General features: G+C 43.8%; 1 protein-coding gene across 1 annotated transcript in view; it reads left to right on the top strand.

Annotated features, from left to right (window-relative positions):
- The first annotated feature begins 20 nt into the window (after positions 1–20).
- MAP1B (microtubule associated protein 1B) overlaps positions 21–19331 on the top strand; it is an 87002-nt gene continuing 67691 nt past the window's right edge. The window contains exons 1-2 of the mRNA XM_040622195.1: positions 21–240; positions 8019–8120. Of these exons, the coding sequence (XP_040478129.1) occupies positions 57–240; positions 8019–8120 (286 nt within the window). The 5' untranslated portion in view covers positions 21–56. The remainder of the gene's footprint in view (positions 241–8018; positions 8121–19331) is intronic.

The following is a 19331-nucleotide window of genomic DNA, read 5'->3' as shown; positions in this document are numbered from 1 at the left end:
AGAGGAGAGGAGCGGCGGGAGCGGGACACTTCGCCGAGGCAAAGCGGGCCGGCAGGATGGCGACCGTGGTGGTGGAAGCCGCCGAGCCGGAGCCGTCCGGCAGCATCGCCAACCCGGCGGCATCAACCTCGCCTAGCCTGTCGCATCGCTTCCTCGACAGCAAGTTCTACCTGCTGGTGGTCGTCGGCGAAATCGTGACCGAGGAGCACCTACGGCGCGCCATTGGCAACATCGAACTCGGTAAGAGGCCCTGAGTCCCCAGGGGACGCGCTCGAGGAGACGGGCAAACGCGACCCCACCCAGGGCGCGACCGCCACCCTTCTTCTCAGGCGCGCCCCGCACCCGCACCTCTCCCTGCCACCACCTGCACTCAGTCCGGATTCTTTTTTGGACTAATATCGGAGAATAATGCGAATTATTAGATGTGAGACCCAGTGGGAGAGTCTCTCCTAACCTTGAGGGATCTGTCATCAGGCTGGGTCTGCAGATCCCAGCTGGCCACCGCCTCTCCCGCTAAATGAAATGCAGGTGTCCGAGAAGCAGAGGCCACAATAAAGCCCAAACCGCAGGGAGCTAAAGGGGCGGGGGGACTTGATGCAAACACTGCTTTTAGACCTCTGCTGTCCCCAGCAAAATGCTGGGACTCCCCCCTCCCCCTCGCCGGCAGACCCGAGGCTGAAGCACCATGTGCCTGGGCCCGCGTGGGAATCATCCTCACCTCAGCCACCTCAGCCCCCCATGATATGCCTTTTCTGGCTTAAAATCTCCCGATTTGGTCTTTCCTCGCAATGACTAGGCTAGTCCTGGGGCCACGCCCGCCCCCCCCCCCGACCGCCCCACCTCCACCCGGGACGCAGGGATGGAGAACCGCCGCGCTTGGTTCCCAGACGGCGCCGCCTCGCTACCGCCCCTGGGACCCTGGGTGCAGCTTTCAGAAAGGACAATGGGACCCCAAGTTGTGGGGTGGGGCTTCTTCTTTCAAAAGTCTCAGTCTCAGTAGAGATGGCTTGGGCGCGGGGCTCAGCGGGTTGGGCCAGCGCCTCGCCCGGTGCGCGCACTAGGAGCGCGCTCTGCAGAGGCCGAATAGCGGTTCGCCTAGAACCCTGGGCGGGGCCGTGAGGGCCCGGCGGGCGCAGCCTCGGGCGCGCACACCGACCGCCCCCCCCAGCCCCACCCGGGCTGCCGCAGTGCCCCCATCCACTCGCCGCACCTGCCCCCCGCACTGCGGCGCCCCCATCGGGCGCGGTCGGCCGGGCGTGCGCTACGCCGGGGCCTCAGGCTTGGTGCTGCGTACCCCCACCTCTCCCTCGGCCCGGCTTTGTTGCGCTCGAAGCCCCCCGAGTGGTCTCTGCCTTTGCCTTCACTCCTGGCGTTCCAGACCTCCTCTCGCCCCTGACAGAGGTCGCCAGGTCCCTCCGCAGCCCCAGCCCGCGCTCTATTCTCTTGGGGTGGTGCTGAAGCGTTTCTGCCTGGAGACACCGGCTGGTGGGCGTGGTGCAGTCCGCACTGCGGTCTCTACGGCAGCCCGAGGCGGACAAAGGGCGTTCACGCAGCCCTCGTTCCCCGCTCCCGGCGCCCCCCCACCCCCATAAAAGACGAAAGGAAAACCTTATTTTCGATGAAAAAATTAAAGCTTGTTTTCTGACTCTGCATTTGGAAGCGGCCGCTTGTCCCCAGAACAAAAGGCTGCAGGGTGGGGACTGGAGTTGCAGACCTGGGTTCTTTTGTTTAACTTTAAAGCACTGATTTTCCCTTTCAGCTTAAAAAAAAAAAAGGAACAGAATGGAGTCGTGTAATTTTATTCGAAAAAAATTCAAGAATAAGAGGTTTCAATAGTGAAATGCCTTATTTGAGCATCTCAAAAACCCTTCCTTTTCAAACTATAGGCCTTTAATGTGATCCCTTCTTAGTTTGTTGGCGTATTTTCTCCTTGGAAAATTTCACCCGTACTGACTTTGGGTGTGGCTGCCAAAGGAATCAATGATTTCGGATTAAAAACAATTATTGTCAGCACTGTTGCCGGGGAATAATAATACATTAGGAGGTGCTTTGCTATCTGTAAGATTTTCAGAACCACCCGATGTGGTGCCGGGAGAGGGATCATCAGCCCCATTTCAGAGATGGGGACCCGCTCAAGGTCACATCACTCCTGGGTGACAGAAGTACCAGCACTGCACCGGTACGGATTTTCTGGCTCTGTCCTGATGTGAGTGCTGGGCGGGCAAACATCAGAGGAAGATCAAACGCGGCAGTTTGCGGAGCTTGTCTTTGTATGGCCATCCACTTGTGGGCAGCGCCCCGTGCAGGGAGGTGGCTCAGCAGTCACCTTCCTGCCGTAATTATCTTCCTGCTTTGTTACTCTGCTGATCATCCTTTCGGTACCCCATTCCTCAGGGGCTTTATTCAGTCCGCTTCGGTTTGAGGAAGAAAATAGATGTATCTAGGTAGTGCTATGAAGTGCTCTGTCTTTACACCTTTTCACACGATTAGCATGCAGGAATAAAGTCCAGATTTGTCTTTTTGACGTTAGTTTTTTAAAAAATGTATTGAATAGAGAGAGAGGGAAAGGCACAAACCACAGATGAGGACCTCAGTGAATTTTCACAAAATGAGCACACCCGTGTTACCTAGATCAAGAAACAGGCATTGCTGGAATCCCAGAAGCCCCCTCATGCTCCCCTTTCAGTCACCATGACTTCCTGATTTTTAATTCCCTAATTTGGTCGGGTTTTTGCACAAAACTCCAAAATTGCTGTATTGATCCCATTAACAATCAATCAAGTGAGTGAGCAGAGCCATTTCCTCACGCCCAGGAACAGATGATGCTTTTCCTCCGGAGATTGCTCTCCTGGGTCCTGGGGTCTCAGATGCAGCTCAAGCTATAGGGCCTTCTCGTACTAAGCGAAATTGCTCCCCTCGCTCTTCAGACAGTCCGAGATGACTTAGCAACAGGGCGGGCTGGCTGTTTCCCTGGGCCTCCGCCTGCAGGTCCCAGCTGGGCCTCCTCCAGAGGTCACTCTGATACCACTGCTATTGTTGCTGGTGCCTGCAGGCCACGTTGTATGAAGCGAGATGGAGATGAGATGCTCCGGGGATTCGGCTCCCATTGAGAGCTGCAGCCTGGGAACGCAGTGCATCACTTGTTAGGCTTGCTTCCTGTTTCCCCTCCCATCTTAACTGACGTTCCATGCGTTTGGAGACCCTGGTGACTTGGAATTCTGCCATCTGATTACCGAGGGTTCTTTGGGAAGCCTAGAAAATAAACCTACGGGAAGATGGTGGTAATGCAATAAATCGATAGGCCTGAAACATCCCGATGTGGATGCTTAGTAAAGCTTTTTGAAACCACGGAAGAGAGATGGCTCCTCATTTTCTCAACTGGATTCAAAATGTGTAATGTAAGGTTTGCTCATATCTTCTCAAGTTGGAAACAATAGTCTTCCCTTGGACTGGTCTAGCTTTATTTTGTTAGTTACGCAGCACTTCACGCCAAACCACTGTCGATACCACCAAATGGTTCTCCTTGGCACCTTTATCACCCTCTTCCTAATTAGCCCCCAGCTTAGACTTAATAGCCACCCCCATTTTTAGCAGAGTCTCCACTCCTCCAGTTTATTTTAGGACATTGACTACATACATCCATGGCTTGCAGACTGAATTCTAGAGCCTTGGGAAAATTTTCATTGCTTTATTTTTTTGCTTTATAAAGAATACTAAGTGTCAGTTTGACGCTTTCAATTGCTGGTAAAGTGTAACCTTTCTCTGGTTAACATTGGGAATCAGCAAGATTTGTTTATGAAAAGATAGATGTGTGTAACCTCTACTGCCCTGGATTTTGAAATGTAAATTCAGCTGATTACATTGTAATCTTCTGATGTTACTTTATGGATTGTCTTCAGTTCAAGATGGTGAAGAGAATTAAGAACCCAGGAAAGATTTGGGGTTTAGTTTTCATTTTATTTTAACAGGAAAAAACCAACACATGGTGGAGGTTAGAAGAAACGTTGGAGAGTGTTACATCTATTATGTTCATCTTTCTACTTTCCAAAGTCAAAAGGCAGATAGATTTCTGCTTGTATTGCTTAATTGGTATTATCTGGTGAGGGTTCTGTGATCCAAGCTGAAATCCAAGCCAGTCCCCAAATGTAAGGTCGTTAAATTGATGATTCATTCTTAATCTTCTCTAAAGGTTTACTTTTTAAATAAGTTCTAACTTTTAGACCAATAATAATTATAAATCACTTCTTTTGTTTGTTTCCAATGTGGGAAGCTGTCAAAAGACCTAAATTATTTATCATCAACGCTTTGAAATGATGAACTCTATGTAAGATATTGCCTGCATTGCACATAACGTGTATGTTATGAACATCAAGTTGTTGGCTTAAGAAAAAGAAAAAAGCCAATTGAAAGTTTGGTCAAGGGAAAAAATAGGAAAACTTCTTTGAGAAATAAACCTTGAATTTAGCTCTTTTTTTGTTTTAATTCTCTTTCTTCGATTTATGATTCTAATCTGCCTCGTGATCACTTTTCAGCGTAGTTTTACAGATCAAATCTTACAGTTTAGAGGTTAACCATTTAGGTACTAGCAAAAAATATCCAAAAGCCTGTGGATCAGAGGGATCAACTAAAAAGTTCATAGGAAAAAATCAACTTTCAAAGGCCCAAATAATTGTCAGGTAGAACCCATGGGCCATTTCAACATGTAACGAATGATCATTTTGTTGGTTTTTCCAATTTATGGTCTCTTCTAGGAATATAGATATTAGTCTTTAAATGGGAGGTGCTTTTTAAAAATTGTTGATTTTATTAAATAATCCTGCAAAATGCTTGCATGATTGGTAGGCTTGGCAAGATATAACCTGTATAAAGTAAGGGAAAGTGACTCCTCATTGTTCACCCTGACTTGTCCCGTAATGAACACATCTCAACCCCCCTCCCCCAACACACAACCTTTTCATTTCTCCCTTTTCCATCTGTAAACTTTATGTGCACTTTAGCCTCCCTTTTGTGCCTTGCTTTCCCTTGGATTCAGAGGACTGAGATAAAAAGATCTTTGTGACCCTCATTCACCTTGGCTGGAGGACTGGCCTTCCACAGCCAGGCACCCCAGCCCCAGATTAGGTGGAGAATTCTCAGGATGCCCAGCCATAGGTCAACTTCCCAGGGGTGACAGATGTCCCCTGGGCCTAGAAATGTAATCAATGGAGGTTGACCTTCAGATGGTGGAGTTGTTCTGTTCTGCCCCAATGTAGGTAAGCCAGTAAGGGGCACAGTGTTCATAGAGTGTTGGAGAAACAAAGGCTCAGGAAAAAGAATGTGGCAAGAGCCAAAGAAGATCTTTTTCTGTCCTATAAGCTTTAGAGGGCCCACTGTTGGCTTCCTGTTAGGCACAGACGGAAGATATATAAATCTAAAAATGCAGTAGGAACCTTCTTTGAGAAATAGTATTTCTCTTCACCAGTATCATTCAGTAGAAGGTACAAAGAAATTACAAAGTATATTATTTCTAAAATTGGTATAGAAAGTGGCCTCATTCCAAAATTTTCCTTTCCAACTAAAATAACCAGTAAGTCCTTTTGTAACCTTTCTTTTATAAGTGGTAGTAGTGAATTATACATTGTTAAGACATAATTTGGCTGGCAATTGCTCCCTTGAAAAGAGAACCCTAAATTTTTAGTTTCATTGGCAATAAAAAATCTGACAAGTATTATTTTTATCGGCCTTTTACTGGTATAATTTAAAAATTAATTTCTAGATGGTTTTACTGTTTTATATTTTTTCCCTTGCTAAATTACAAATCATACAGCCAGGAGTTTATGAACTATAAAGCAAACATTTAATTGCCTGTGTCATGGCAAGTTAATTGAAACCAAGGGGAACGTGGCAAACAACAACGTAAGCGCAAGTCTACATATAACCCCAGATAAAGTCATTCGAACGATGGAGCAATTTGCACATAACGTAGAACAAAGGCAGAAAAATCGTACGAATTTAATTTAAATACATATGTCTCCTTATTAACTTAGTGACCCAACTTGACAAGCCAGGAGACAAAGTGGAGCTCAGACCTGGCGCACAGAGAACGCAGTTCACAATTACCAATTAAGCAGCTCAGACAGGAGCTTGACGGTTTTTCACACTAGCCCGGTGTATAGTGTATACATTGAAGTAAAATATTCTAATGAATTCAGACCTCTCAGCCTGTCAAGCTTCCTGTGAAACAAAAAGAACCCATTTATCATTTCTGCACTAAAAAGATCTGCAAAATCTCAACATGCCTTTCTTGTTAAAATTTAAATACTCCATTAGCACAAATGCAAGCTGGGGCTGTTGATGTTTCCAGGGAGACCCATAAAATTCTCCCTTATAATTTAGCCTCTCTTTAGGAATGTTAACTCTTCCACACCTGAATGCTTCCCATGCATCGTATGATCAATTTCTGCCTCTATTTGGTGGACATACATCTCTTTGAAAATATTCCTCACAGTCAAAAGGTGTTTGGTGTATAAGCTTGAAGACAGTCTAGATGTGCAGTCAACTGAGTTTCCAGAATCTTTGTGTAATACATTATACATATACAAGACACACACACACACACATATATATACACACACAGACGTAAAAGCATACATACACACGTACCTTGTTTCTTTGCGAGATAAGAAGACTGAACAAGATATAAATAGGGGTAAATACAGACAGGTATTAAGGATTTATGGGTGTGTTTAAATACTGCACTGCCATTTATACTCCCAAGTCTGTTTGAATGACTAATGATCAGCAAAAAAGATTAAATGACCTGGTGTTTGTTTAAATAGAGATAGTTTGTCTGCTCTATTTTACCTGGAGGGTCAAGCCCCTGCTCTTAGTAGGTATGCAGTAAACGAATGTCGTTGTCGCAGTTTGTTCCTGGCAATTGAGGCAGTTTGTTCCTGGCAATTGAGGATGCTCGAGGCAAGGGTACCATCACGGATACTACGTAACGGCTCTATCATGAGCTATCTATTTGGGAAAATATAAAAATACATTAAAAAAAAACCAAACACGTTCCAGAGTTTCGTGGCTTCCCAGCTTTCCCTGGCTTGCTCCCCGGCTCTTGCTTCTTCCATGTCCTCTGGGTTCCCTCTGGCCATCTCCTTTAGAAGGACAGGGGGAGGAGGGAGGTAGGACATCGGAGTTCCTTCGACCCCAGCTTCCAGCCTAGTGAATGGAAGGAAGCCTGAATCTGTGTGGGAAGAGACAGTTCAGGGCCCCTGGCTCTGTAGAATTTTTTTAAAGTATAAAATGTTGCCACATTTTTTGCCTCTGGATAAGAAAATGGAGTACAACTAACAATTGTGAATGAAAGAACTACCTGCCAAGCTAGTCAGGTGAAATAATGCAGGGGAGGACAGAGAGGGCAAGTCCTTAAGACTGAGATCCAGTCGTCTTATCAAAGATCACACACATTTTGTATTGATATCTAGGAGTTGAGAAACCCAGGTCAAAAATGGGATGGGTAAAGAAAAGAAACCATATGTGCCCGCAAAATGCGTATGCACACTGCACACGCTACCATTTTAAAAACAAAGGCCTGGGTTTGAATGCCAGCTTCCCCACCCTCACTGTCCATTTCCTTGCCACCTACAAGTGGACCCTGGGAAGACTAGAGATGATCTGGTGGCCTCCTCACGGCTATAGAACTTAACCATCTTCCTGTCCTTTCTATTCCCTCCCTAGAGTAAAGCCTGTCATTTTCCTAATAACTGTTTTCTTTACTCTCCCAGAAAAGCTGCATTTACATTTTATGAGGGGCAGAAGTTCAGTCTACACTGCTAGTTATCCCTCTCTTGTGGCCTGGTAGGGAGACCTCCCGAACCCTCCTATTTTGTGGGCATCCACTGCTAGCCACCAAGCTCTTCAGAAAAGAAGTTTCCACATCCTCCCTTAAAGCCTGAGAAATGTCACAATGATGTTTTCCAAACCACTCTGAAATGACTAACTGGAACTCTGTCAATTCTCTTCTTTTCCCTCCTTAGGAATCCGATCATGGGACACCAACCTGATCGAATGCAACCTGGACCAAGAACTGAAACTTTTTGTGTCTCGACACTCTGCAAGATTCTCTCCTGAAGTCCCAGGTGAGGCTGTGGGTCAGTATTAGTCAGCCTAGACCTTGAAAGGACTGGAGAACAGGCCAGTGACCGGAAAGCTTTGCCCGGGGCATCAAAAAGACTTTCCTCTTATTGCTAAAGGTTTCTTTGTATTTATTATCAACTAGGTTAGCAAGAAGCAACATTTTAAGAAAGTCAATTCTAAGTTATCACTGTGTGGGTTCTCCATTTTGTGGATTCTTAGCGAAAAGTTTTAAAGTTCTGGGGTACATTTTTTTTTTTTTCTATCTCACTGTCCTGTCTGACTTCAAGGGATTGCAGACTATTTAAATATTAATTCTATTCAAATAAAGCTATGAATATAAATTGGCTGCCCTCCGCCCCCAGAATGCCACAACCTCCTTCCCTCCCTAGAAAAAGGAAACCTCTCCATTTCAAAGTGAAATATGGCTCATCATTTCATCATTGCATTGTCACCCACTTTTCTTGGTGTGGGTAAAAGAGTCTGAAATTCCAAACTGCTATTAAAATAGCCTTTTTTTTCAGAGATGAAAAAGAATACCACAGAGTAAAGGTAAGGACACAAAAGCTGGTTACATGTGGAAATGCTACCAGTAGCCAGCGACCTCAGTAGGGATGTACTCTGACCCATGCTCCTAGGCCGGGGGATGTCGTGAGACTGGCCCACCTTATCTTCCTCTTGTGAGGAGTGACCCATAGTTGTCCCTCTTGGTCACCTTTGAGGGTTATGAGCAGAGGTGCGGGCCCATAAAGACTCCCAACCCGTGTTTCTCAAAAGCTCTGCCATTGATCTATCATAGACAGCTGTATTGCGTTTTAGTTCCTGGATATCACTTACATTTTTATGTAAAATAGAGAAAACTCTTTTCTAGCTACATGATTCTGTTGTATGATTGCTAATTTTATTGGCTTTGGTATAAAATCAGGATGGGGTTCCGCCTGTTTTTGATTGATTACATCATATTCCATTAGCCTTATACATGCTGAGATTATCGAATGTCATGGCTTCATGAATCACACTTGGCTGCAGCAATCTGCCCATGGGACCATCCCAGTTCTTCTCTTTGAGTTTGATATTAGAATGAAGTCCCGTATATTTCAGTTGTCCGAATGAATTGTTGCTTTCAAGTATGGAACTGAGTAAATGTGCTAAGAAAAACATAGCAGGAACTGGTTCGTTAAAAGTTAGCTTGCTGCAAGGCCACGTGAAAAACCAGCTTTTAAGTAACTTTGCTTTGCGGAGAAAAACAAAAAAAAGAATGATCCAGAGACTATCAGACAGCACATGGTTTGCTGAAGTAAAGGTACAGTATGTGGTTGCTTCTTACGTTGTTGTGTTGTGTTTTTATGCCTTATACATCTCCATAACTTTTAAACACATCGCACAAAAATAAAAATAAGAGAAGTACCCTTCCCAACAAGTATGTTTCAAAATGTAAAAGACAAGTTTTTATCCTTTCTCTGTGGATCGTTCTGGCTTTCTTACTAAGAATGTTTGTAAAGCTACTTTTTTTTTTTTTTTGGTAAACAAATCATGTGATTCCTCTTATGTTCATTCATCCTTGGATTGACTTGGCAGAATGACAGCTGTGTATTGCAGAATGAAAGGCTGCAAGAACTGCTCAAGAATTGACCATTTTTGACCAAAGACCTAAGATTACTCTTGTGGACTAGAAAGGTCAGGTCCTCCAAACCACCACTTGAGCCCAGGGTGCCTTGTTTTCCCTCCTTTTCCTGCTCCTTCCTGTTACCCACCTAGCTGTATATCAGTGCTGTGCTCGGTGCTAGGTCTAGAGATGGGCCTCTGGACATGCAGCAGTCCTCCCATTCTTGCTGACTCCCCTTAAAAGGGACCTTCCCTTTTAAGCCTAAGAGTGCACTGTGCAGCGCTGGGCCTCTCCACTGAGGACTGAACATTTAGAACAGAGCCACTGGAGTATTGCCCCTGTGTGGAGAGCATTCAGAGTGGCATGAAGGTCTTTAACCAAAACTACTATAGATGAGGGAAGCACATGTCAGATTCAGTTTCAGGTAAGTAAGTGTGTTTTGGAGAGAAGAGATGTCACGTTGGAGGACATGGATGCAGAATGGGGAGTGAATGGACATCACAGGCTGATCACTGGATTAGACCCAAAGAAACCTTTAGCTTTTCCTGAACGAACAGGCCTAGGTTTTAGGGGAAATTTGAAGTTTGTTTTCAAGTGGGTCCAAGTCTAATGGTCTCTTCCCCATTCCCTGAAATTCTGTAGGAACTACTGTCTACACCTCAGGCACCCTGAAGTGGAGCCAGCTGAACCTCTGTATTTAGGGTTTCAAGAGTCTAAGTTAACCTAAAGGCAAGGAACAAGGTGAAGGACGGATTCATTAAACACATAAAGCCATTCAGTCAGTCAGTTAGGAAATCACTAAATAGGACCTACACTGTGCCAAATATTCATTGTCTTCCCTGACACAAAGAGATCAGGAGCTAGGGTTGCTCTTTTTCTGTTTTCCGTCCATGTTATTATTGCTTTGTTGTTGTTTTTAAGCACTGGAGATCACTTTTTAAACAATGGCGGCAGCCTCCAAGGCAGCCGACAGATCGACAGACGTGCGGGGGCACCAGCTCCTCTATTGTCTGATGCTAGTTTTGTATTCATTTTTAAATACGATTTTGAGATTCAGTTTGGCTGTTTCTTCAGGATTGCAGGGCTCATTCAAGCCCACCCTGGAAGATTTAGTCATCTTGCACAAAAATATCCTTTGAGCAGGAATCTGGAACAGGAGTGCTTTCTCTGTACAAGGTGGGGGTTGGATAGTATGAATGGTGAGGTGGTGGTTCCCCAAGTTCCCTGGAACTGAGTCCTGGGATCACTAAGCCTCCCCAACTCTAGCATACTCTAAGTTTTGGAATGATCAGTCATCCGGGCCATCTTTTTCTCTCTGGAACCTGTTGCAGCATTGACTTGCCGAAAGATCACTCATCAAACTCTTGCTCTATGCCCAGGGCTGGTCTGCTGCTTTGCCCTGTTGTGAAACCATTCTTGGCCGTATCTAAGCTGGGGTTCAGCAAGACTAGTTATCTTGAGAGAAAAGGTTAGGTACTCCATCATGAATCCTCTTCAGTCTTTCACTCAAGGAAAGTCCAATAATTGAGTCTTTTCTATATAGAGCCATCATCTTGTTTCCTTGTATTTATGAATTCCAGTACTATCAAAAGTCTTTATATATTATAGCATGTGTTTTGTACCTTAATCACATTGGCTGAGAATCATTTTCTAAGTCTCACCACAAGAGTAGAGCTAGGCTTATCATGATGTATAGCATTTATTTCATTCTCTATTTTCTCCCTAATGTAACTTTAGATCTATTATCATAACAATAGAAGAGGTTATCTCCTAGGGATTATAAGAAGTACCCTATGATTATCTGTGTTAGGCATCATTTCAAAACAGCAAACAAGTACAAATCAATCCCAGAGCAAGGGACAGCAGAGTGAAAATTAATTTCAGTTTTCCTTTTTCCATCATTTGCCACTTCTATCTGCCTATTAAAGTAATTTATAGAATTTGATAGAGCATGATTAAGAATGGATATTCCGGAGCTAACCTACCTGAGTTCTGATCCTAGCTCTGACATTTATTTGCTGTAAGATCTTGGGCAAGTTACTTAATCATTCTATGCCTCGGTTTTAGTGTCTGTAAAATAGGGACAGTCACTTCTTCCTCATAGAACTTTCATGAGGATCCAATGAGTTAATGCGTGTAAAGATCTTGAAACAGTGCTTTGTCACATGGTAAAACAGCAGATGTAAGTTAGTGTTCAAAGTGTCTCTTTTGTCGAAAATCTATTTGAGTTGGGTATTTGCTGATTATTATTATCTGTGGGAAATGCTGGCTTTAGATACTGGCTGGCTTCCTTTGTGTAAGAATGTTAAAATTTGTATCAAAGATGTTTTTCAGAGAAACAATTGCTCCAGTATTATCAGAAGACACATAGCTGCCGGTTATGGGTAGAGCACAGCAACATTGTATGACTGAGTTTAGGAAGGTCCTTTGAGCATGAGAGCAAAAAGGAGGCAATGTGTTAAGCTGCTGGCATAGCAGAACCTTTGGGCAAGGTTGGAGACTGTTTGTAAAAGGGTCCTGTTGGTGCCCATGCCAAGATGCTGATGTCAGTGAGGGTGCTAGCATGCTTTCTCGCTGTGGGAGGCCATCCCTGGGTAACTTCTTACTCTCCACTCAAGCTCTTTTTTTTTTTTTTTTTAAAGATTTTATTTATTTATTTGACAGAGAGAGAGAGACAGCCAGCGAGAGAGGGAAGAAGCAGGGGGAGTGGGAGAGGAAGAAGCAGGCTCCTAGCGGAGGAGCCTGATGTGGGGCTCGATCCCAGAACGCCGGGATCACGCCCTGAGCCGAAGGCAAATGCTTAACTGCTGTGCCACCCAGGCGCCCCTCCACTCAAGCTCTTGTTTCTCTCTGCAGTCAACGAGTAGCCATAGGCCTCGCCAATTTTAAGCAGCTGAGATTTCTGGTGGTTTATTTTCTTAGTCATCCGAATCAATAGTAAGGCTTGGCATATTTACATTTCGTCAATGATCTTATAATTTAGGAATGATCACATTCACAAAGATCTTCGTGCAACGTGATTGGTTTGGTAGTATGTCTACGGGTGATTCTGCTTAAGAACCCGTGCCTTTTCTCTGGAACATACACAAACCACAGCTGAGGATCCTTGGATTTGTGCGGTGTGACTGCTAAAAAGAGCTGGCCTCTTGATTGGTTTTTGACGGAGAGTTAAAATCAAGCCTTTTGAATTTAAGTCATGCGAATCCTCTCCTCCCTTTGACATTAATGAGGCAAGGTTTTACAATATTTGCCAGTAGAATGATAAGAAAATGCTGAAGTGCTCTTAGAAGAGGTCTGAGAATATTTTTAGTTGCCTCTCTGTCAGTCTAGACTTGTATGTTTAGTCTGTCGTACAGAATTATAGCTTAATTGTATGTGCCTAGAATGCGTCAACTGCTCTACGACAGTGAGTAATGAATGTGTTTTCAATCCCGTTCCCAACCTTTACACAATAAAGCACACAAATACACGTTCAGTTGCGTTCAGGAGGTTGACTTAACCCTCAGGGAACCTGTGATTTCAGGTGGAAAGCAAATACTTCATCTTCCTTTTCTGGCTCTCCCTCACGTTGCACACGCGTAGGTGCAGACGCTCGCCCACATGCCCACGGGCTCATCTTTTCTCATTGCACCATCATCCAAGGTTATGGGAGGAACCCTCGTAGGAGAAGAAAACCACAAACACAGAGTCTTATTTTGTGGAAGCAACCAGACCTCTGTTTAACATCCATTGAGGTCAATGTGTGTGCCTGGGAAGGGAACTCCCATTTTCATGCAAACCACTGGCCTTTCTTCCCCTTGCCCCCTGCCCTCAGCCTTCCCACCGGGTTGTGGTTGGTGGATGGAGAATTGGCAGCCCCTCCTGCTCCCTGCTCCCGCTCCACTGCTCCCATTCACACGTTGCAGGCTGAGCATGGAGCTTGGAATGGCCTGGTCACCCCCACCTGCATTTATTTGAAACAGTGAAAGGGCCAAGCTTTCTGTGGTGAAGAGCCAGAATTTTGTAGTGTGTGCAACACAAGGCGTAACTCCTGCAACGTTTATATTTTGCTCGACTTTGAAATTTGGGGATGCTTTGTGTTGGTATGTCCTCACACACTAGTGTGATTTTTTTTTTTTTTTCTGGTGTAGGTGTGGCCAACAGAGAGGATAAAATGGTGTTTCATTGCCATGTTTGTGCGCCTTCATTCCTCAGGGTTGTTAATGATGGTTCAGTCAGACCACCCTGGAAATACCTATTCATCTCACTTTTTTTTTTTTTTTTTAGAGTAAAGAGAATGTTTTACTCTGCCGGCTGTAATGGTTCTGAAGCGGTTCCTAATGGGCACTGTGAAACCACTCAGCACAGATACACTTAGGCAGGAAGGTGACAGAAAAGTGGCTCCCCGGGCCCAGTAGCCATTTTGGGGAATGTCAATAACCCCGCCATTAAATCCAACTAAGTGGATTTCAGAACAGCTGTTAACATTGCCAACCAAGGACAGCATCTCATGCTGAATGTTAGGGCTTTGTCTTCATTTCCAGAGAGCAAAGAAAGCCCATGGTTTTTTGCCAGTAGAGATTTATTGTTGTTGTTTTGTCTTTCTTTCTTTCTCTCTTTCTTTTTCTTTCTTTCTTTCTTTCTTTCTTTCTTTCTTTCTTTCTTTCTTTCTCTTTTCTTTTCTTTTCTTTTCTTTTCTTTTCTTTTCTTTTCTTTTCTTTCTAAGCAGCAACGTCAGCAAACCACCAAGCAACTCTAGTCCCTTGGCTTTTTCTTGCCTGACTCGGGCATTCTCTCTCTGGGGCACATTGTGGAGCATCTATGGAAGCATTCTGGAAATAAGGGTGGAAGATGAGGAATAAAGTGTAAACTAATAGATTGCTTTAAATAAATGGCAAGTCGTATTTTTTAGTGCTTATTATTAGGCAAGGAATTGTACAGGGTTGTATGGAAGAATGAGGTATCCCACTGTTGACAGTTTACTTGGGAAAAGAAATCATTCACAGCTTTAAAAAACACTAACAAAGAGCGTTTTCTTAATTTACAAAGTGCGTGTGTGAGACAGAGAGAGAGAGGGAGGGAGGGAGGGAGAAAGAAGCAGATTTACTCAAATCCTTACAGAAGACAAGGGGTAAGAACGGAGATCATAACAAGCATTGCATTTTGATTGTTCAACGGCAGATTTAGTCATAATGACAAAGGTTACCCAGGTACCAGCACCGCCACCCCCAGCCACAACCCTGGGCTAATTAAACGCTACCTAGGCAACCATCAAGTATCCTCAAACATCATACTCCCGGGCTTACGCCTTTTGTTTTCTCTCTGTGGTCTAAGGGTAATTTCTATTACATGTGAAGTCAGATTTCCTTGGTCCTAGAGAAATGTGAGAAAGTGAGAAGCGCCCCTGGGGAAGCACAATTAAAAATGGCCCATAGGCACTGCCGAAATTAACGTCAACACAAGGCAAAAATAATGTTCTTCTTATAAAGTATTCCAACCTATGTGGAAGACCGGCCTACAGGGAGGACTGCCGAGAGGTTGGCTCACGGAAAATGCACCAAGAGGCTACACACGATTTAAACATAAAATTACCTAATTAAAAATGAACACGACAAGCCCAGGGCAGGAGGTGTTTCATTGGATGTGTCTCCTCTCTGCAGTTGTACCTCGCCTCATTTTAAAGGCTCCCACCGAGGTTGCCTCTAAAAATTGCCCTGCGGGGTTAATTTCCTGAGGGGCTCAGATAAAATAGGAACTACCCAAGAGTGCCAGGGTTTGGAAAATTCTCTGAACCCGCCCTTTACCAGCGCTTTCTTAATCAAACAGGTTGTCATTGTGGACGAGCCACAGTTGAGCATTTTGGACCCAATTCATGGATTCCTTGTTTGCATCTCACATGGCTAGTCCGCGGAAGGGACTGCTGCTCCCCAGAGGGAGCCCAGTTTTCTAGTGTACTTGCCCCAAGCACGCTGCTCCATACAGATGTTGCTTTTGGGTTCCTGCATGGCAGTCAATGGAAATGTCCCATTTGGGGAAGTTAACTTGAGAGCAATAAAGCCGATGATGGAATAATTCCATAGCCCAGGCCAACAACATGCTCTCGGTGCAGAGCTCCTCAGCCATTTTGAGCATCGTGTTTTGCCTTCTAAACTCTCCTGGGGTTTGACGTCTATAAAAGACCAGGGAAACGTATGAAAACTACTTGCTGGAGCTCCTCCCTATTTAATGTTTGTGACCGAGCATGAGAAAGGTGTGGGAAGGGAAGGAGGCGGGGAGGGATTCTTTATCATATACTGACCTATTGGAAAGAAGATGATCTTTTCACAGGATATGGTATATAAAAGGTGCCCTATTATGAGCCCGTCTGTCATGACGTATTTATGTAAGTAGTTCCTGCAGTAAGACGCAGTTTTAGCTCCCGGCTCTGCAGGCCATAAGATGTGTATGTAATCCTGGCCTGAGAGTTATTTACGATTGAACGTGGAAATAAGACAACGAACAGAAGTGAGTGTATAGTATGTGTCAAATGGGAATTCTGCGGGAGGATCCTTCTGTAAATTCTGTTTGTTCAGGCTATTTTAAAAAGTACACATGCATAAAAATAGGCACCCAAATTGTACTAACCTGTATAAATTCAGGGATAAATGCAACAGATCTAAGGTACTGGATTCTCTTTGCGACAAAGGAATTTGGGATCCAAACTGAATTAATTATTCCTTAGTATGGAGCTACATTTTAAGTTAAGCCCTTTAATTTAATTACGAAAAGACTGCATTGCCTTTTTAAGGATTCACCCCCTCTTAAACATGCGAGAACAAAGCTGCCGAACTCAATGTACAGGCTTGATTTCAAGCTCTCCTTCATCTTTGGGTGCCTAAAAATTGTCCGTTGGTGGACTCTGAAGACACTTGGGAAAGATCGTGAAAGGGAAAGATTTTATGCAAATTAATCTGCAGTTAAGCGGCTCAGTGCCCCGAGGCTAAAATGGGCGCTTTGGAGGTGGGAAGCACCCGGTTCAGTTGTTACTATATCCAGAGAAGCGGTGAGGGAACGTCTGGTGTGAGCTGCTTCCCAGGCCTCTCCCGTGTCCAGAGTATTCTTGAAGCCTGACCTGCTGCAGCTCTGGGGCACCTGAGACTGTGGTTGCCCACGTGGCCCCCTGAAACGTTGCTGGGAGACCTTTCGTCTTCTGCAACATCCAAGGATTAAACTAGATGAGGGTATCTGGAATTTCGTTCTGCCAGCTGACAGTTCTAGAAAACAAGAGATGGTCAGTGGGGAAGGAGTCCACGGTGAAGTGAGTCTGGGAACTATGGCTCACGAGCTCTCATTTTTAAGCAGCCATAAAGTATGTAACTGCATGTAAACAACTTGTTTAATTTTGTATAACCATACGTTTCCTTAACCTATTTGACTACTCACTTTGACCATCACTCTTTCCCAGGGACCTAGATTTCTACAGAACACAATCTGGGAGAGGATGGACTAAGTGATCTCGGAGTCCCTTCGTTTTTTTATATTTCATGTTTCCTTGAATTTTTACTAACTTGCCTTGTCACTGACCTGTAGAGGAGAATTTGTCCTATTCCCTGTTTAGCTTAAAATGGCTTTTAATCCAGCTTTTACAATATCAATGAAAGAATTTAGTTTAGAAAATCTGTCTGTCCCATCTGCTAGGCTTAATTTTAGGGGGAGATACGCAGCTTTGTGACACTTAGGCTGATTTCCCAGCGGGAATTCTTGGCCCTTGGCTTTTCCCATCTGTCTCTACCTTGCAGACAAACCAAACAAGACAAAACTTAATCATGTTTGCACAATGCCGAACACCTGCATGGAAAGTATTTCAAAAGTCAAATTCATGAGTGTTTTATATACATAAAGCCAAACGGGAAATAGCTACGATTTTTCCCATTAAAGTTAGAATTTCCACATTGATATTTGGTACTGCATTAAGCCGTACATCAGCTACTTATTCACACATCTTCGGAAGGCGGCTAACGATTGAACCTCACGAGTTCATCTGTCGGTTGAGTGTGTTAAAAGTGCCAGGGACGTCATTTGTTTTGGACAATTGAGAATGGCCTGCATTTTAATAAGCATGATCAGCTATGCGTATCTTGTCATGCGAACCACCAATTAGCACAATGTAATCTAACAAGTCACTGCATGTAGATAGGAATGCCCTTGGGAAGCAAAGCTCCAAGCAAATCATTACCGACAGTGTACAACTTGCATGCAGGTAATCATTGTCAGAAAGCCGTGATTATACAGAAGGAAAAGTGATTTTTATGGTAATGCATCATATGATTGACTGTTGGTATCTAATACCTTTAAGGTAACATTTTCAATTTGTCTTAGTCTAATATGGTCATATTTGCAAAAAAAGTTTAATTCACTCACGAGAACCTACTAATATTTTTACAGAAAGCCTTGCAGAGCGCTCCAAAACCAGAATGAAATGAAGTATGTACAGCAACATTCATGATATTCTCTCTATGGATGAGAAGAATGGTGGTGTGGTTCATCAAATATTCTAGTTAATAGAAGGTTGCCGATAATTCCTTGTGTGGTTATTATCTTTTTAAGTTTTGGAATCCAGTAATACAGTCCTTTCTGTTATATAAACACCTCAAATTTATCTAGAATGTACTTAGAATTTCTAAACCAAATTAAATGAGAGCCCAGGATGTACTTAGAGAACATCCCCTAGAAATCTGTTATTCATTTTTCCTCCAAAATAGAGTGGTTTTTTCAAAGGTAGCTTATAAAAAAACTCATTGCACTTACTGGGCAGATACTGGCATTGTATTGAAGCACAGCCAAGGGAGACTCACTTCCACAAAAGAATGCACTTTGCCCCCTCCGTGGAACCCAACCGTAGAATAATCTACCCGAGCCTTTCTTGGATGATTCAGAAAGAAAGTCCTCTGTGCCTCAGGTCCTCATTGTGAATACTAGCTGATAACTACACTGTCAATGTGGGGGTTTGCTGTTTAGAAGTGAGTTCTTATTACTAAAAATTAATGAGCAAATCATTTATATTGAATTGGCCAGGTGGTCACATCAATATAGGTATGGTTTTATTTCAACAGATATCCCTGGCCGTTATACTCCTTTAGAAAAAGAGTCATTGGTTCTAGATACTGCCAAAGGACCCAGAACTACTGTAGAGAAATAGACCATGGCAATTTTCTAGGTAGCTTTAAAAAAAAAAAAAATCTCAGTTTGCAACATATGCACTAGCCTGCTGCCTTTACGTTGTCCTGTTTTATGTACAACTGGTACACCCCACTCTTAAGTCCCAACCATTTCTCCTTCCTATTTCCTATATCTCTTGCATATGAAGACTTATTTTTTTAAAAAGGGGTAATTGTCTTCTCCATTGCACCATCTCCCTCCTGATGAGCTAATAAACACAAAAACCCAACCTAGCGGTGAGAGAAATGAGAAGTGAGATGATTTTTAAAGGCTTATCGCCTGTGCTTTCAGATTGTCCAGAATAGCTGTAGATCCTAGGAATAGACAGGTTGTATGGCTAAAATCGCGTGGACAAGCATGCACATGTGTAATTATCTGTGTGTGGGTGTGAATGCTTTTGCTTTTACATTATTTCAAAAACATCATTTCCTTT

Source organism: Ursus maritimus, unplaced genomic scaffold (genome assembly GCF_017311325.1).
Source record: "Ursus maritimus isolate PB19 unplaced genomic scaffold, ASM1731132v1 scaffold_5, whole genome shotgun sequence".
Lineage (NCBI taxonomy): Eukaryota > Metazoa > Chordata > Mammalia > Carnivora > Ursidae > Ursus > Ursus maritimus.
Note: the sequence above shows the minus strand (reverse complement) of the source record. Positions and strands in the feature narration are given on the sequence as shown.